The sequence below is a fragment of the Urocampus carinirostris genome, chromosome 4 (genome assembly GCF_059441175.1).
Source record: "Urocampus carinirostris isolate Australia breed hairy pipefish chromosome 4, RoL_Ucar_1.0, whole genome shotgun sequence".
Lineage (NCBI taxonomy): Eukaryota > Metazoa > Chordata > Actinopteri > Syngnathiformes > Syngnathidae > Urocampus > Urocampus carinirostris.
The window spans coordinates 30054187-30071213 of record NC_142352.1 but is presented as its reverse complement, the minus strand read 5'-3'; the positions used below and the strand labels follow the sequence as shown (position 1 = coordinate 30071213).

General features: G+C 41.2%; 1 protein-coding gene across 8 annotated transcripts in view; it reads left to right on the top strand.

The window, feature by feature from the left end:
• tp53bp1 (tumor protein p53 binding protein, 1) overlaps positions 1 to 17027 on the top strand; it is a 36738-nt gene that overhangs the window by 13784 nt on the left and 5927 nt on the right. For 4 of the 8 annotated variants that reach the window (XM_088334112.1, XM_088334113.1, XM_088334111.1 and 1 more), the window contains 11 exons: positions 2029 to 2980; positions 6508 to 6624; positions 6736 to 6921; positions 7021 to 7087; positions 9774 to 9872; positions 11957 to 12185; positions 12422 to 12481; positions 12553 to 12705; positions 14773 to 14996; positions 16093 to 16242; positions 16402 to 16790. In XM_088334112.1, the coding sequence (XP_088190238.1) occupies positions 2029 to 2980; positions 6508 to 6624; positions 6736 to 6921; positions 7021 to 7087; positions 9774 to 9872; positions 11957 to 12185; positions 12422 to 12481; positions 12553 to 12705; positions 14773 to 14996; positions 16093 to 16242; positions 16402 to 16790 (2626 nt within the window). The remainder of the gene's footprint in view (positions 1 to 2028; positions 2981 to 6507; positions 6625 to 6735; positions 6922 to 7020; positions 7088 to 9773; positions 9873 to 11956; positions 12186 to 12421; positions 12482 to 12552; positions 12706 to 14772; positions 14997 to 16092; positions 16243 to 16401; positions 16791 to 17027) is intronic. The other 4 variants (XM_088334119.1, XM_088334116.1, XM_088334115.1 and 1 more) reach the window with 3 other exon arrangements.

Here is a 17027-nt window from a genome sequence, read left to right as displayed (position 1 = left end):
TTAGTGTTTTTGCTCCTCCCTTAGCATCACTGCAAAACTTTGAATCCCATAGGGAACAAATATGTTATACAAAATGCTGTATTGTATCGCCGATTCGCCAAATCTTTACGAAGCACACCAGATTTAGGCTATTTTCATAAATTAGGAGGGGGACGCCGGTTAAGCTGTTATATTTGCAGGACCTCTCACTGGTAATAGGAGCAAAACCCCATGTTGACTATTTAGTGAGGGAAAAGTTGATTCAGCTGATTCTGTCTCCACTAGATTAGCATATTGAACCGTCAAGTAATCAGATACATTATCACATTTTTTAATAAATTACTTCTATATTGTACTCATCAATCAGTACCGCCTACCATGACCCGAGTAATTGGATTGGATGAGAGAAAACAAGAAAAGATTATAGGAAAAAAAAAACTAAGCACAGTCAAAACAGTGATGACTCGGTGTATGTTTGTGTGAATATAATAATAAGGCAGAGAACTTTAGCGTATGCTCAAGTGAACTGAATTGAACTGTATGGCATCATGTCACACACCACCACAATGCCGCTGAGGCATACCATTGCACAAGGGGTACGGGGGGTTTACACTTCCTCCAATAGTGTATTTCACTGCTCTTTCTAAATAAATTGCTGCATCCTGACCCAGCTCCGCAGCATTTTTTTCTTCTGAAGTCCGCTGTGATGCTACGTTCTGCCCTTGGCTCAAATTTTCATTCGCATTAGACACTACAGTGCCATCTAGTGCTTTAAATAACTAGGCAGAAATACAGAGATCCCTTATTTATCTCGGTTATTCGGGACCAGAACCCCCGCAAAAAGTTAAAATCTGCAAAGTAGCGTCACCCCTTTATAAAAGCCCCTAAGGGGCAAAATTACCTCAAGATTATGTCATTTTCGATTGCGAGAATAGAATATACAAAATAACAACTAATGATCTACAGATAAAAATAAAATGCAGAATCGCAGTTGAATAAATGGTCTTTATTGACATTAGACAAAAGTACAACGAAATTGAAGTGGTTCTCTTTTCAGAGTGAGAAAGCGATTTAGAGAGCGGCTGGCTTGCAGCTTGCTACCATCGGAGCTCCTCGGATTTAGCCAGGTCTCTGCAATGATTAAAATACAACCTTCCCGAATGTAGTGTTTTTTTACTAGTTGTAGCTCCAGGTCATCTGTTTCATGGGTAATGGATCTGGCATTTGTGAAATACAGCTTCCACATGAGTGGCTTAAGAGAGTTGTTAGCCTAGCCGTAACACTAGGCCAGACTTGCAGCCTCGCTTTTGCCTTTTCTCTTCCAAAGCCGCCTCAGTTGATTCCAGGACGCGGTAACATTACACGGAACACCCGCTGGATCCAATTATTTCTTTGCGGTCTTCAGACTCTCCTCTGAGTCCTATTTAGGTGATAATTTTCTTTTCAATATAACAAGTTGCTAAAAGCTAGCTAACGCCATTTTCGCGCCCACCCCGGCTGTTAGGCTGGTGTATGCTGTCAGTCAATCAAAGTCCCACACACAGATTGTAACCCACCAAATACACACACATACACACACACTGTATGCCCATGCAGCATTGACTGTGTGCTTGCTGTTGACTACAATAAACAAAACATTTTTCAATGACAATAAAAATCCGAGAAGCATTGAACCATTATAACCGAAGCGCGAAGTACCGAGGGGTCTCTGTAGTCTGTTTTCTGAATCAACACTGGCTTACTCTATGACCCAATGTGCTCATCAATGTTTACTCCTAAATTTAAAATTGCATTAGCCAATGTCCACAAAAATAAAGCACATCAGAAAAAACGTCTCAAAACGGTATATTTAAGAATAATCCAATTCCACAAGAACCATCCACCTTATCAGTTGTTATAATGGTTACAGTTGGATTTTGCTTTTGAAGAGGAACATATGAACACTTAAGTAGCACAGTAACTTTGTTGCCTCATTAGATTGTGCAAGTGTTTTATAAAAGGTACTACTCAGTTGCTTCCCTTTAGTATTTTACACCTTTTTTTCCCCAGGATGTTTTTGTCCCTACACAGAGTCAGGAGGCCCCAGAACCATCCGAAAATAAGACAAACCCATTGTGTCTTGAGTCTCCTGCTTTGCCATTGCAGCTCTCTGTGAACATTGAAAACAATGATTCTTCCCAGCAGCTGTCAGAAGATGACATTGAAGACACCCAAATTGAAGAACTGGATGAGCAGCCAGTAGTGGAAAATTCTGACTCTTACTGCGTTCAAATGAGCGAGTGCAACGGTGCTCTCACCGAATCCCTAAGTGCTTCCAGTTCCAAACCTTGTTCTCAGCCAATGCCTTTTATTAACCTACCTGACATGGATGTGAAAGAATGTGACAAAGATATCAAGGAGTCAAGCCTTTCAGAAATTGTGCCTGGTTCTCAATCTAATATAGATTCTTCAGATGTGCTCAGCCACAGCTGTATACTTGAGACTCCATCAGATGTGATACCTCAACGCCCGGAATCTCAGTCCGTTATTTCCCAACTACCTGCTCCGGACGTCGCAAAGAGTTGTGGGGACCTAGCAGAGATTCCATCACAAACAGTCTCTGAGAACTGTGAAGCCAGCCATAGTCAGACAAACCAAGCAGGAAATGGCAAATCTGCAGAAACTGAAGAGAAGTCTCTTGAGGAGGATGAAGACGAGGATGTGGCAATGGACACGGGGAGTACTTTTGGGGATGGTGCATTAAATATTGCTTTGGTCAGCTGCCAAGGTGAGATGGCATCTTCAGGTGACCGGAAAGAAGAAGATGGCGACAAGAGTATTGTCACTGTTTCAGAGAGCAAGAAGGACTCTGATGTCCCCCCCAATTCTCAGTCTCTGCATTTGAAAGTCACTAGACCATCTTCAACAGCAGGGAGCATGGCTTCATCTGCAACTGGCCATGAGACTGTAGTGCAAGAGCAAGAGGGCGACGTGAGCAAGAGCTTCAGTGATAGCTCAGGAGGTATGATGTTCACCCTATTAAATTTAGACCTGTCGTTAGCATGTAATTAATTGCAATTTTTTCCCCTTTTTTTTCTAACAAGGTAATACTTTTGTGGCTTATGGATTTTTGAGCATCATCTTTTAAGCCTCCCGTAATATATGTATATATATACATATTGTACACTGTATTTTCACAACCATAGGGCGCACCGTGTTAAAAGGCGCAGTCTGCATAGCTGATTCTATTGCACCTGATTATTAGGCATGGGTGCCCTCTGCTGCGGCTGCCTTACAACACCACAGACAAGCATACAAGTGTGCGTATTTAAAAAATAGAGCGGGAGCAAAACAGTTTATTGGCATTATTGTGTGTTTTGGAGTAAGTATTTTAAACAGTTGGGTTTTAAGGATTGTCTTTGATGTAACAAAGATTTTGCTTTATGGTTAGGGTCGTTGCTACACATTCTCAGGTCTCTTGCAGACTCTGAAAGCTTTTCTGCCAGAATCGCCCTGTATTTCGCTCCACTTATCCTTCCATCAACTCTAACAATCTTCTCAGTCCCTACTGAAAAAAGGCAACCCCAGAGCATGATCCTGCCACAACTATGTTTAACAGTGGGGATGGCATTTTCAGGAGGATGTGCAGTGGTACATCACCCTGAAAACCCAGTCTTACTCAAAAAGCAACAATTTGCATTCATCCCAAAAAGTTCAATATTGGGTCTCATCTGACCAGAGAATCTTGTTCCATATGTTGTTATGTGAGGTTTTGCAAACGCCAAACGGGCCCTTTAATGCTATTGTTTTAAAAAGGGTTTTCCTCTTTAAACTCTTCCACAAAGGGCAGATTTATACAAAAACTAAAAGCAGTGTTCATTTTACCCCTGAAAAGTGATGGGTCCCGGGGACTGGCATGCTAAAAAATTTATGGGTCCTAACAGAGATCTATGGGTCCCCAAAATTTAGTGTTATCAAGGTTGAAATTGTAAATCGGCGACAAATATATAAATAAGTATATCAATCTATATATTCATTCAGTTTTAATCATCACACTTAATTGGTAAGACAAAGCAGTTATCACTTCAGATTTTTCAGTTCACAAAAATATTGTACATTATACAAAATAATATTGCTAGTCTATATATTCATGCAGTTATAATCACTTCAGATTTTTCAGTTCATATATTCTTCGTGGCAGCACGGCGGCGCAGTGGTTAGCGCTTGTGCGGCACAGTTCATGTCATGGGAACCTGTTGTGGGTTCAAATCCAGCTCCAGACTTCCTGTGCGGAGTTTGTATGTTCTCCCCGTGCTTGCGTGGGTTTCCTCCGGGCACTCCGGTTTCCTCCCACGTTCCAAAAACATGCATTTCAGGTGAATTGGCCGGTCCAAATTGTCCCTAGGTGTGAATGAGCGAATGAGTTGTCCGTCCCTGTGTGCCCTGCGATTGGCTGGCAACCAGTTCAGGGTGTCCCCTGCCCACTGCCCGGAGATGGCTGGGATGGGCTCCAGCCCCCCCGCGACCCTAATGAGGCTAAGCGATACGGCTAATGAGATGAGATGAGATATTCTTCGTGGTTTGCTGTCCCGCCACTGTTGTAATGCCTTCTCAAGGTCCAATTGCAGCAACGGAATTTCCATAGCTAATCTGTGTTTTTTATTGTCGTTGTGCTGATCCAATGTGCTTTTCAGAAAGTTCGTCTTGCAAAATGATTTATGCAATCCAGTTTTTTTGTCACGTTGGGTGCACGCATCACAGAACATGTAGCCTCCATTATCATCCTCCTCATAGCGTAACCAGGAATATAATTGAGTCCATTTAGGCAGAAATGTCCTTTTCTTGCTAGGAGTATTCTTTTGTTTATCTTTCGTCGAATGTTCGCTTCAAAACACGTGTTTTCCTTGCCTTCGTGGTCTTCTCTTTATGCTAACGTTAGCATAGCGCTAAATCTCCTGCCTCCTGCTATCAATAAACAGCAGCTTGCACACCCCAACGGAGCTTTTATCGTCGAATTTAATCGGGCATGTTTATGGACTGTACTCCCCAAATCCATTCAATACGTGGACTGAGCAATTTGAGAAAATACACTGGACTGTGTGTACTGTAAGATCAAACATCCAGTTCGATCCACCATTTCTGTTTGTCCCTCAACCTCATCAACAATCCCCCCCCCCCCCCCCCCCCCCCCCCGGAGGAAGCAGAGCCTGTGTACAACAAAGACAGTTAAAACATGTTTTTTGTTCCTTTATCTCTTTGTTTCATTATCCTCACTGTAAAATGTGGAACTGGAGTCGTCCAATTTCGTTGTTACAATATAATATATTGTATGATTTAGTGTTATCGAGGTTAAAATACAATACAATATATCCCATGTTGTAACAATGACAATAAAGGCATATTATATTCTATTCTATTCTGAAGAATTTTTCCGCCGTTTTTTCGTGCCGCAATTATTGCCGTTGTTACCACTTTCTGTATTATGTTTAGACTTATTATCGACACTGAAGAAATTACCAATTTTTTGTTGATTTGCACCTAATAACAACTGTTTTTACGGAGGCATACTTCTCTTTTACTCGACAACCACCAAAACAATAACGTCATCTCAAAGCAACGAGATCTCGTTTGCCGAGATCGGCGCGAGACCAAAACAACAATGGCGAATCTGCCTGACGAAAAGTTAGGAGTGCGGTAAATCTTTGTTAAAAAAAAAAAGGAATCGAGTAATAATGACAATTTGGTGTCAAAAAAGTTGCGTCCCGGGGGCACACGTTGGTTTGACACAATGCGTCCCCAGCAAAAATGATGCATCTAGGACGCAGGGACGCGGGCAAACAAAAACACTAATAGTTGTCCCTCCTCAGTTGTGTATGCCTGAAGGTCATCCAATGTGATCATGGGTCTCTTAGTTGCTTCTCTGATTAGTTTTCTCCTCTTTTGGGCACAAGTTTTGAGGGACAGACCTGTCTTGGTTTGCAGTGGTTTTGTTATTCCTAGATTTTGATATTGCTTGCACAATGCTCCAGCAGATGTGTAAATGTTGCAAATACATATTGTTTCCCATTCCTGCTTTGAACTTTTCCACAACTTTATCCCAGACCTGCCCGGTATGTTCTTTGGTCTTCATAATGTCTGTTCTCTAGTGTCTCCTTTCACAAACCTCTGAGCCCATCACAGAGCAGGTACATTTATACTGAGACTTAATGACACACAGGTTTATTGTTTGTCCTTGTTAGTCTTTTAGGTCAGCATTTGTTCTATCAGGAGTCATCAGGGAATTTCTGAAGCCAGTTGGCTGAGCTGAAAGAACAGGGGGGGCAATATATTTGCAACACCTACGTTTCAGTTTTTGTTAATGTTAATATACCATAAAATGTTGAAATAATTTGATTCCATTACACTATTGTTCTTTGAAAATATCTTCAGTTTTAGCTTTAGGTGTGATGCCTAAAATGTGGCGATATGACAAGTTTTTTCATTAGTCACTATATCTCCAGTCTGAAAGAGTTGCGTTGATCATGGTAATTTTTTTGTGCTTTTCTGCAGACATGTCCTTTCATTTTACTTTGCCTAAAGAGGATGAGATGATCGTGCCAGTTGTTGCAGCAACTCCTCCTCTTATCACCCAATTGAAGGGGACACCCAGACACAGCACTCCAATCGGTGTGTGCACACGCTTGTGTCCGAAATCAAGAAAAGGCAATCAAGAATATCAAGTAGCGACCTGATTTTGTAAACCTAAAAGCTTTCTTTGAATGTTTTTCATTTATACAGAAACATTTGTTGAAAAGTCCGATGTTGCTGGGGACGTCAGCGCAGATTCGGTGATGGCAGCCAAAGACGACGTCATGGAAGCATGTGTAGACGAGCTGGCGGAGAAGGGGGACAGCAAGCTGAATTTGAGTATGAAGATAGTGACACCCGTTGAAGAGAGCAGCTCTGAACGCTTCAGTCTGCAGAGTAAGAGCCGTTGGGCCTGCTGAACCTGTTCAGGCGAGCTCGTATCCATGGAGATGATGTATTTACAATACTTTCCCCCCTACAACGCTTTGTCCGCAGAGCCGGCTTTATCAGAGGAAGATGAATCTGCTGCCATGGTTACCACTGTCACTAAAGCCAAAACCAGGTGCCATCCTCAGATCCCTTCTTAAACTCTTCACACTTGAGACAATGTATTTCAGGCATGTCAAACATACACCAAATGGGCTGGATCTGGCCCATTAGATGATTTAATGGGGCCCGCCATGAATTACTGGGTGTCAAAAAAAAAAAACAAGCGAGTCTCTAGCTCGTTTTTTATTAAGTTATTATCTTTTTAAAATAAATGCACAGAAACTCTTCAGCCACTAAAGGGCAGTGTTGAGTTTATATAGTGAGGTGAGTTGGTTTAGTGGTAAAGCTGCGTTCACCCAACTGTTAAAATAAAGCAGTTCACACATTCAATGAAAATCCAAACATGAATATCTCAGATGGTAGATTTTCACGTGTGAAACACGATCCGTCCCAAGAATATTTGAGAAAACCACAACATATGACTGTTTAAAACCTGAAGTGGCAAAAGACTCAAAGACTGTGTTTCGATTCAAAATATAGCAGCTATAGACTAGTATTTTAGTCAACATATTTGAGTCAACATATATATTTATTATTTTTTTGTTTGTTTACACTTAAAGGAGGGTAGACGGTTTTTAAGGGTGAAAAGGGGTTGTCTAACTTGTAAAGTGGTAGTGTTCTCCGTTATGTAAATATATTGTGTTCTGGGCTGGCCCCTAATCACAAACATAATACTGTACATTTAACGGAGTTAAGTGATTAACATACAAAAAAAAATAATTGTATTCAGTTCCAGTTAATAAAGGTCACGATCAAATTTCAAGTATATTTAGTTGAAATTAGGATTATTTTGCAAAATTACAATTTTATCTAAAACTATATTTAGTGTTGATGATGCGCTGATGGACAAATTGCGTCATAATTTAATTCACTGACAGAGTGACAGATTTACACACAGCGTGCTCGAATTGTATCTGTTCTTCTAATCAAATCTTCCTTTGCAATGGATGGAATAATTCAGCCAGCCACTACCAGAAGAGGCTGTTATTTTTTGGGACATGGGCACTTATCAGTGAGCACAAGTTAAAATCTTTTTTTCCAGTCGAAACAGCTTCACTGCCTTCAAACATTTGCTTTTGAAAAACTGGTAAAAAGATAATATAAACAATTAAAAAGTTACCCAAAAATGATAAAGAACCAATATCGCGGATGTTTTTTTTTTTTCTTTTTGCAAAATCCCAAATATTTGCAGCTGAAATATGTGTCTCCATTTTCCTCCTTATGCGCAACACTATAAGATGCAGTGTATGTAACAATTTTATCTGGCGGTAATTAGCAATAAAATTGGATACCACACCCTACACCAGAGGTGGGCAACCTGTTCCTTAAAAGCCAGATGTCAATGTTTTTTAGAGGTTTCTCTTCAACCTCAGTGATGCAAAATTAGCTCATTAGCAAGATAACAAAGGATTGTTAACGATCCTGAATGAAAGTTTATCAGCTGGTGATTCGAATCACATAAGGTTGATAAAGGGAAACTTCCAAAAACAACAACATGGGACCCTTGAGGCCCAGGTTGCCCACCTCTGCTATAGACTTACTGAAATTAAAGATGTATTTTTTTTATCTTGGGCACGCCTTTAAGGATGGATAACTGATCATTTCTTTTTTTTACTTTTTAAAGATAAACACGTCTCAAAAAGTAGCGGTGGAGACTACAGTTTGACTTAATCAATTAATCACCCTGTACTAATCTGTTGTGGTGAAGGAAATGAGCCGAAAGGCAAAGCTCTCCATTTAATGGTTTATCAACCTTCCTACCTTCACCTATGTTCACAAACTGGGTTGTGACTAAAAGAATAAGATCCTGGATACAAGCCGCTGGATTAAGTTTCCTCCATAGGGTGGCTGGGCTCTCCCTTGGGTGAGAAGCTCTTTCATCCTGGAGGGACTCAATACAAAGCCGCTTCTTCTCTGCATTGAGAGGATCAGCTAATGTGGCTCGGGTCTTTGATAAGGATGCCTCCTGTTCTGGGTATGTCCCACCGGCACGAGGCTCAGGGTATGCTCCAGGACACGCTGTAGAGACCATGTATTTAGCCTGGCCTTGGAACGGTTAGGGATCCCGTCGGATGAGCTGAATGAAGTGGCTGGGATTAGGGAGGACTGGGTTTTCCTGCTGAGGTTGCTGCCCCTGTGACCTGACCTCGGATAATCGATCAATCTTTTTTCAGTAATAACTATATTGACTATATTATAAAGATTGTTATGACTCTATAGGTATCGCAGAATGTGCTTATGAGTTTGGTTATGGGTGTGTTCCTTATTTAAAAGATGTCACTTTTAAACATCATACAAGTGCTCCAAAACTTAAAACACGTATACAAATTTTGATGTACAGAGTGGGGAAACTACATTGAACAAACAAAACATTTCACCAATTATGCGTTACGTTTTATTGCTCCCCTGAAGACTATTTATTACCGCAATGACATGCCAAAATAAGATGAACAAGAATATAAGTATTGAATCGAGGATTATCGGCAATCCTTATTTAATTTGTAAAATGTACTAAGCTATGCATTTTGGTGATAGGTTAGAAACAGAAAAGTATTAACTCCCCAAATTGGAAACAGAAGCGTATTAACTCCCCAGGATGATCAAGATTTAAGTTTCCAACTAAGCCATGTTTTCTGAGACGAAAACTAGTAACTTACACATGATTATGGAAACGATGACTAAAATGCCTTCTTTTACAGCAGTCCATCAGTATTCACTCTCGTCAGGCAAGTGCACAGACAGCAGGAGGCAGAGAATGAAGAGAATAATCTTCAGGAATCCAACAACGCACCTGTCAGGTGAGGCTGTCTTGGCCCATATTTTTTGAAGGACTGTCAACCTTGAGTAACGACTCTGTGGGCATTTTATATGAAGTACCGTAATTCCACGACCATAAGGCACACCACACCAGTTACAGCTGCCATTACTGTGTTAAATATACACATAAGGCGCACTTGATAATAGGTTCCGGGCTTTAGATACAATTCACGCAACCACACGTGATTTCTTCTGGAAAAAATGAAACATTGACATTGAAAGTGGCCATAAAAATGGGTACAAACTCTGCACCGAAAGAAAATGACAACAAAAATATTTCATGACAAGAATATCAAGTACCTTGTTTTTTCAGAAAGGAGATACCCATCAAATGACTGCTTGATTCCAACTGGCCTTGTAACTAAGTAATAGTTGATAGTTGCCTGAACATATCCATAATTGTCCCAAATTTTATCAAGTTGCTAAATATGACAGACAACCGCACATTTGGATGGGCAATCCATTCTTCCTGTTGCATTTATCAAGATACAATTCCTCATAAGGCGAGATTTTTGTGCTCTGGCATCCCTGTCCAACTTCCTAGTACATCGGTCTGTCAACATGCACTTACTTGCAAGCTGATCATTAATGTGCTCGAAAGAGGCTGCAATGTTGACACAAGTTAGAGGTGGCGAAAGCGAGTAGCAAAGTTACCATACCGCCTTTTAAGCATTCATTACAAAATACTATCATTTTTAATGATCAATAGACTTAGGTCTAGTGAAACATAATGTGAAAAACAATCACGAAAAACAAACCTTTTTTACTGGTAATCGTTGTCATTTAAACCCATCAAATTACTTGATCTTGTTTTTGTATTAAACTTCTCCACCAAATGTCCATCAACCGTGGCAGGTTCACGATCAGAGTCATTTTCTGTGCCATGCCGCTCCTCAGAAACGATGCCACAAGAACAGTGCCAGCAAACACGTAAACTCCAAAATCATGCAGGACTGTGGCCCTCCTGGTCTGTGTTGCCTACCACTGTGTTAGCCCAAGTATCTACAATCCCCCGGAATGATGACAAGCTCAGAGTTCATTTGCTTCACTTGTATTTTTCACATGGTTTGTGAAACCCCACGCAGACGAGGCACCATTAACTAGATGCTGTCGGTGATGAGCGCCTTTAGCAGATGCTGGCGTCTCCTGCACAAGACTTGCCATTTTTAGAGATGCTACAAAAATTGCGTTGATCATTTGTCCAGGATCACATCACATTTCAAGATGGTGACACTGGTTATGTAGCATACTTTTGCGATTTAAGAGTGTTTCTGCAGATACAAATAAAAGGTTGATGTATGTAAAAAATGCTAAATGAAGACAGCATGCTGATGGGAACGATACCGTGGAAAATAATAATTATTTTAACAAGGAATGTTGCACCAGCTGTTGAAAGCAAAATAATGATCATCAGTGGCGACGCTAGCAAACGGTGTCAGATGTGCGCAGAGTTTGAAATGGGCTCGCAGAATCACAGTTCACAGGTGATGCGTGAAAACCACGATGATCTGCATAACGCATTTATTGTTCTTTCAAATACAACAAACAGCCTTTAACCCATTCTTTCACATGCAATCAACGTACCCTCCCCCCTTAAACATTCTCATGGTCTCCTCTTTTGCGTCCACCTGACAACAACCAGCACGCCACACAATTTAAAGAAAATGTAATGTAGTGTGCGCCTTATTGTCGCGAAAACGATTTTTGACGAAATGCATTAAGGTGTTACCCTTGCTGTTTCATCCAGGTAAAGTGGCTGTATGAAGTTGCATATATTACCCCAATGAAATATTCAATCCAATTCATTTGTTTGAACCAGCATGGATGTATTTGTATTTTTAACTTTTACTCACTTGGACGTCTATTAGTATTAATGCTGGCATAAATTGGTCCCAATGTTGACCTTCCTATGTTTAGCAGGCCTTTGGGAACAGTTTTTGCAAAAGTATCGAGCCTTGCCCTTGGTTTTTTTTTTTTCTTGTTTTTTTTTTCCTTTTTTGAGATAATTTTCAAATGTCATTAATATCTCTGGAAAATTCCCATACCCCATTCTCCACTCCTGCAGGGGAGATCCTTTTACATCACCCCAAAGATGCTCCCAGACTTCATCTCTAGGATGTAGCAGCTTGCCCAATAGCCAGTCAGAGCATTTGCAAGTGGATCTTTTGCCAGTTGCACATGAGGATGCACAAGAAATGGAAACGGAGCATGTTGAAAAAATGCGAGAACTGGAGCCTTTAGTCCTAGAGGATGCATCGCAGAAAACCACAGCTGCCGCAAGCCTGACAAACAAGGTTCCTCAGTCATTGTTTACATTTTTGGACCTTTTGAATATCAGCAATTATGACAACAATAAATTAAACCTGTTGAAAACTCTTGTTTTCTTTTATTAAATTGGCTCCTACTTTCAGCTACCATTAAACACAGTACCATTATAACCTACTGGTTGATGACTAGCTTGCTAGTTGCAGGTATTTTTAAAAGTGCAATCTATATCCAAAAAAACTTTCACTTTGTGTTCTTTCGTCAGCAGGTGACTGGCCAGAAAGCCAACCCTTGTACACCAACAACATGCTCACCAGCTAGCAAGGTTTTTAAGGTTTCCCTCTAAGAATTAAGAGTCATCTTTTTCTGTTATATTTTCAGTTTTGTTTTTAACAGGGCGAACCAGAAACCCCACCATTTCGTAGAAGTTCTGGCCCCTCCCACCGCCGACATGTGCGGACTATCCAGGAAGTAAGGACCACCATCACCCGCATTATTACGGATGTTTACTATGAGGATGGCAAAGAAGTTGATCGCAAAGTCACTGAGGTAAATAAGACACAGTGTTTTGGTCTCTTTCATTATCCTTTGACCTCATGACCCGACTTTGGTTACGGTAGATCACATTATGTTTTTATTCAGTGACAGTCACTGAAAATGTGAGAGGGGCTTCCTTATGTTGTATGTGATCTGTTATTGACAGTTTTAATCTGGTGTTGTGTTGTTTAATAATTTGTGAAGAAAGGGGAACAATCCAAAAGGCAGCATTTATACTATAGCGTCACATCAAAATTGCGTAATAAAAAATAAAATGGAAAGAGATCATCGAAAATTATCTGTGTTCAGTTGTTTTTCAAGTTTGTCTAGGTCTTCAATTCTTTTGATAGGCCGTGCTTTTATTTGATCTGGGAGACTTCATTTTGTTTGAACAAAAACATTGCAATTTGCCATCCAGGTGCCAACTATCAGTCTGTTTTATTTCATTTGACGTGCTTTCTGGGCGTTTTTAGTGTTCATTTGGGTGAGATTTCCGTTGATGTAGACTTTTTGACTCTGTAATTTAGGCCCTTGCTTCAAAATAGCACACTTCTCCAATGAGTTGAAAACCCATAGCAAAACAGATGGTGGTCTCTTACATGCTGAGAGGTAGAGGGCGAATGTAAACAGCAAGCTAATGCGAATGAGTAAATAAATAAAAGGTTAACACTGGATTTCATCATTGTCTGGTGAGGTGTGCAATTTAATAATGTATGTATTTAAACAATCCTGCAAAGTAATCCTAATATACCTGTAATTTGATAAAATCATTTTTTTCTGATGGTAACAGTTAAAAAAGACGGTTAGTTTGGGCGTAATGAGTCTTTCATTGCCGAGGTAGCGAGTGCTGGCAATGTCCTCTACACTGGGCAGGGGGAACCAGGTTATCTTTCGGGCTGGGTTTTCTGTCCGCTGCCGAGCTTCCTGCGTATCACACCGTGATGCAGTATGTTAGGATGCTCTCTCTAGTGGCGCTGTAGAAGTTCACCAGCAGCTTCCCCTTCAGGTTGTTCCTTCGAAAGCACTTTCAGGAGCTGGAGAAACCATATTAAAACAATAGTCAAGTCATGTTTATTTGTATAGCCCTAATCATTAGAAGTCTCAAAGGGCTGCACGGGAGCAAGGCTTTCTTTATCTCACGGCTGCGTTGTTGGCCGACCAGAAGAGGTCCTCATAGATCTGCACGCCCAGGAATCGGATGGAGTGGTCCATGTTCATGTGGAGCTGGCTGGTTCTGCTCTGCCCTTCCTGAAGTCCAGGATTATTTCCTTTGTTTTTGTGGTTTTCAGTGAGAGGTTGTTCACTAAACACCTTGCCGTTGGCCTTTTGACTTCATTCCGGTAGTCTGACTCATCGCAAGATGAGTCTGACCACGGTGGTGTCATTAGGGAATTTGATGCTATATGAGGGATGGGTCAGGGTGCAATTGAATGTGTAGAGAGTGAAGAGAAGGGGACTCAATACACACCCTTGTAAAGAACCGGTGCTAAACTTGATGGTGGAGTAGCAGTGTTTACCCAGCTTGAAGGATTGTGGACAATCTGTAATGAAGTCCTTTATCTGCTGTCAGCTGGATGTGGTGAGGCTCAGATGCAGCAGTTTTTGTACCAGGATATTGCCAGTGGTATTGGAAAATGGTTGGCTTCAAAATGTAGTTGCACTAATTTTCATTGCACCAATGTTACATTGCAATATTTTTCATTTCACTACTATTACGAAAAAAAATTGCACCTATAACTTCGACCAGTCTCCAAGCAATACCTTGTAAATATTTTGCCCAAGTCTGGAGTGCCATGTCTAATTTTGTTGCGTTGGAAGCAATTAATAATAAAGACAATTCTATACTTAATTAAGCTTTAAGAAAAGCAAGACAAGTTTCATTAGTTCAGCATTGGATTGTTGCGTCCCCTCGCAGCCATTTGCGCAAACCACATTTTCTTCAGTACAAACGTGTAGATTGCATTCCAAGTGTCTCTACCATTAGATGCACTCACATCTAATGGACATTATTGGCTAAGTGAACAAAGAACTAATTGATATATCTGCATTCCAAAATGAATGTCTTGTCATTGTAACCAGGAGAACGAAGACCCAACTGTGGAATGCAATGTGTTGGAAAACGATGTTTCCCCGTGCCGCACAATCAGCAGTTCCCTAACATCCGGTGACCTTGGTGACATCAGCTCCTTGTCGTCCAAGGCCTCCAGCTTGCAGCAAAGTTCTGGGGGTGCAAGTAGTACCATCACAGGTTTCTCCAGACCAGAGTTTATCATACCGCCCAGCCGGAGCTATAAATCTAGCAGGTACTGCTTCACCCTTGATCTCTGCATGGTCTTCTTTGGTTTTCTCTTATTCGTAGAAGTGGTTGGACTCTTTCTTTTCCTATGGCACTTGTTAACTTTTTTTTCCCAACACTGCAATCTGAGTGATTCACTGATCAGGCATGAAAATCTCTCACCTTTTGGCAAAATTCACATTTTTGAAGTTTATCAAGGTTACCTGTGTGAGTCTGAGGAGAAAATGTCTTGGGAGCAGGGGGGTCTCGAGAGATTTTGCTTATAGTGAATCAGACGTTTTAGGCGGTTAGTTTTACTCAGAATCAGTAAAGTTTGTGCAGCCGGGAGTTTCGTATTAATTTGTGTATGACACGCATTTTAACCTAAAAATAACTCAAAGTTTAGGTGTGCGTTATACACAAGATTTTACGGTCGTAAATAACCGTGACTTAATGGCTCCTAACAAGATGTTGCAAAACATCAGTTGAGTTGAGGGAGAGGGCTGGGAATCCCCTCCTCTGTATCCATCTCCCAGAAAGAGTAAAAAAATTACCGTTATTTGTTGATCCGGCCGCAAGACATTGGATGCAACGGCAATCGAACTCCGGCCACTTCGATGAGTGCAGAAACCTGACCACCAGTGATGACATACGAAAAGGAGTTAGAATTATCTGATTATCACACTGTTTTTTTTCACTGTACTAGAGAAAAATGTTAGCGAATGGGGAAGACAGAAATTCACCCTGAAAGCAAAAAAGCACGATGGGGACAACTCTTTGGTGTATATGGTGATGATACAGACTTAGAAGGACATTAAATAAATGCATTGTCAATAAATAATTGATACCCTGGACACACATATTCAACAACGTTTGTCACTTCCAACGTTTAGTTTGAGTTGAGAATAAGGGAAACAAAGTTTTATACCAATTTGTAATGAAAAATTAGAGGGTGCGCGGTAAACAGCATCCGTCAAACTTTTTTACCCCCTGGCCCATTTTCATGCCTGACTGATGGTGTCTTTGTTCAAGGGTAGATTGCGCTGAGACATCACTCTGTGATCACTCATTTGAAGGGGCTTGTGCAAGCTTACTGCCTCTATGTTCCCTCTGTGTTTGTACAGTCCTAAAAGGGGAGGCGGGCAGAAACAGCGGGGCAGTAAGGGTCAAAAGACAGGGTCAGTTGTCACAAAGGACAAAGGTACCCCAGAGACCGGGGTATTAGTTTCACCCAGCCCAAAAGGACGGGTTAAACGGGCCCGGGCCTCGTCCAGGTGAGTCCTCCCAGAGGCTCTCTTGCATGTTAACACAACTTACCTTAATTTAGGGCACCCGCATGACCTTCTTTAAACTAACACGACAGTTCTCACTAATATTCCCCATGTTGGTTTTCTTCATGTACTTTGGGTTGAGCAAATCTCTTTGTCTCTCAGGGGAGGCGGTATTCGCCCACAGCCACAAGTCGGCGCTCAAGCCTTATCTTCCTCGGAGGACGAAGCTTGCATCCCTCCACCACATGTCCCAATCACACCCACGGACGACAACGAGGTCCCATGTCACTCTAATTCCTTCCGGTCCTCCCCAGAGGAGGCAAGCTCGGCAGGCAGTAGCTTTGTGGGGCTGCGAGTGGTGGCCAAGTGGTCATCTAATGGCTACTTCTACTCGGGCCGCATTGTCAAAGATCCCGGGGAGGGGAGGTTTCGCCTACGCTTCGACGACGGCTATGAATGTGAAGTGGCGGGAAAGGATATCCTGCTGTGTGATCCCATTCCGTTGGAAACTGAGGTCACTGCTTTGGTGGAAGATGAGTTCTTCAGTGTGGGTAAGATTTATACATACCTAAACTAATTTTCCACTCCGATTCGAAGCAAAAACATACATTAAATCCCAGAATGCTTGCATCACACACAGAAAATGACTGACTTTTATTGGCTAAGCAAATTAGTCATTTCAATTCCTGTTTTGGTTTGGATGCCAACAATACTCCCCATGTAATAATTTCAAGTCTTCAAAAGTTACAGATAAAAATATTGTGTTGTAGATTTCTAGTCCGTCTGGA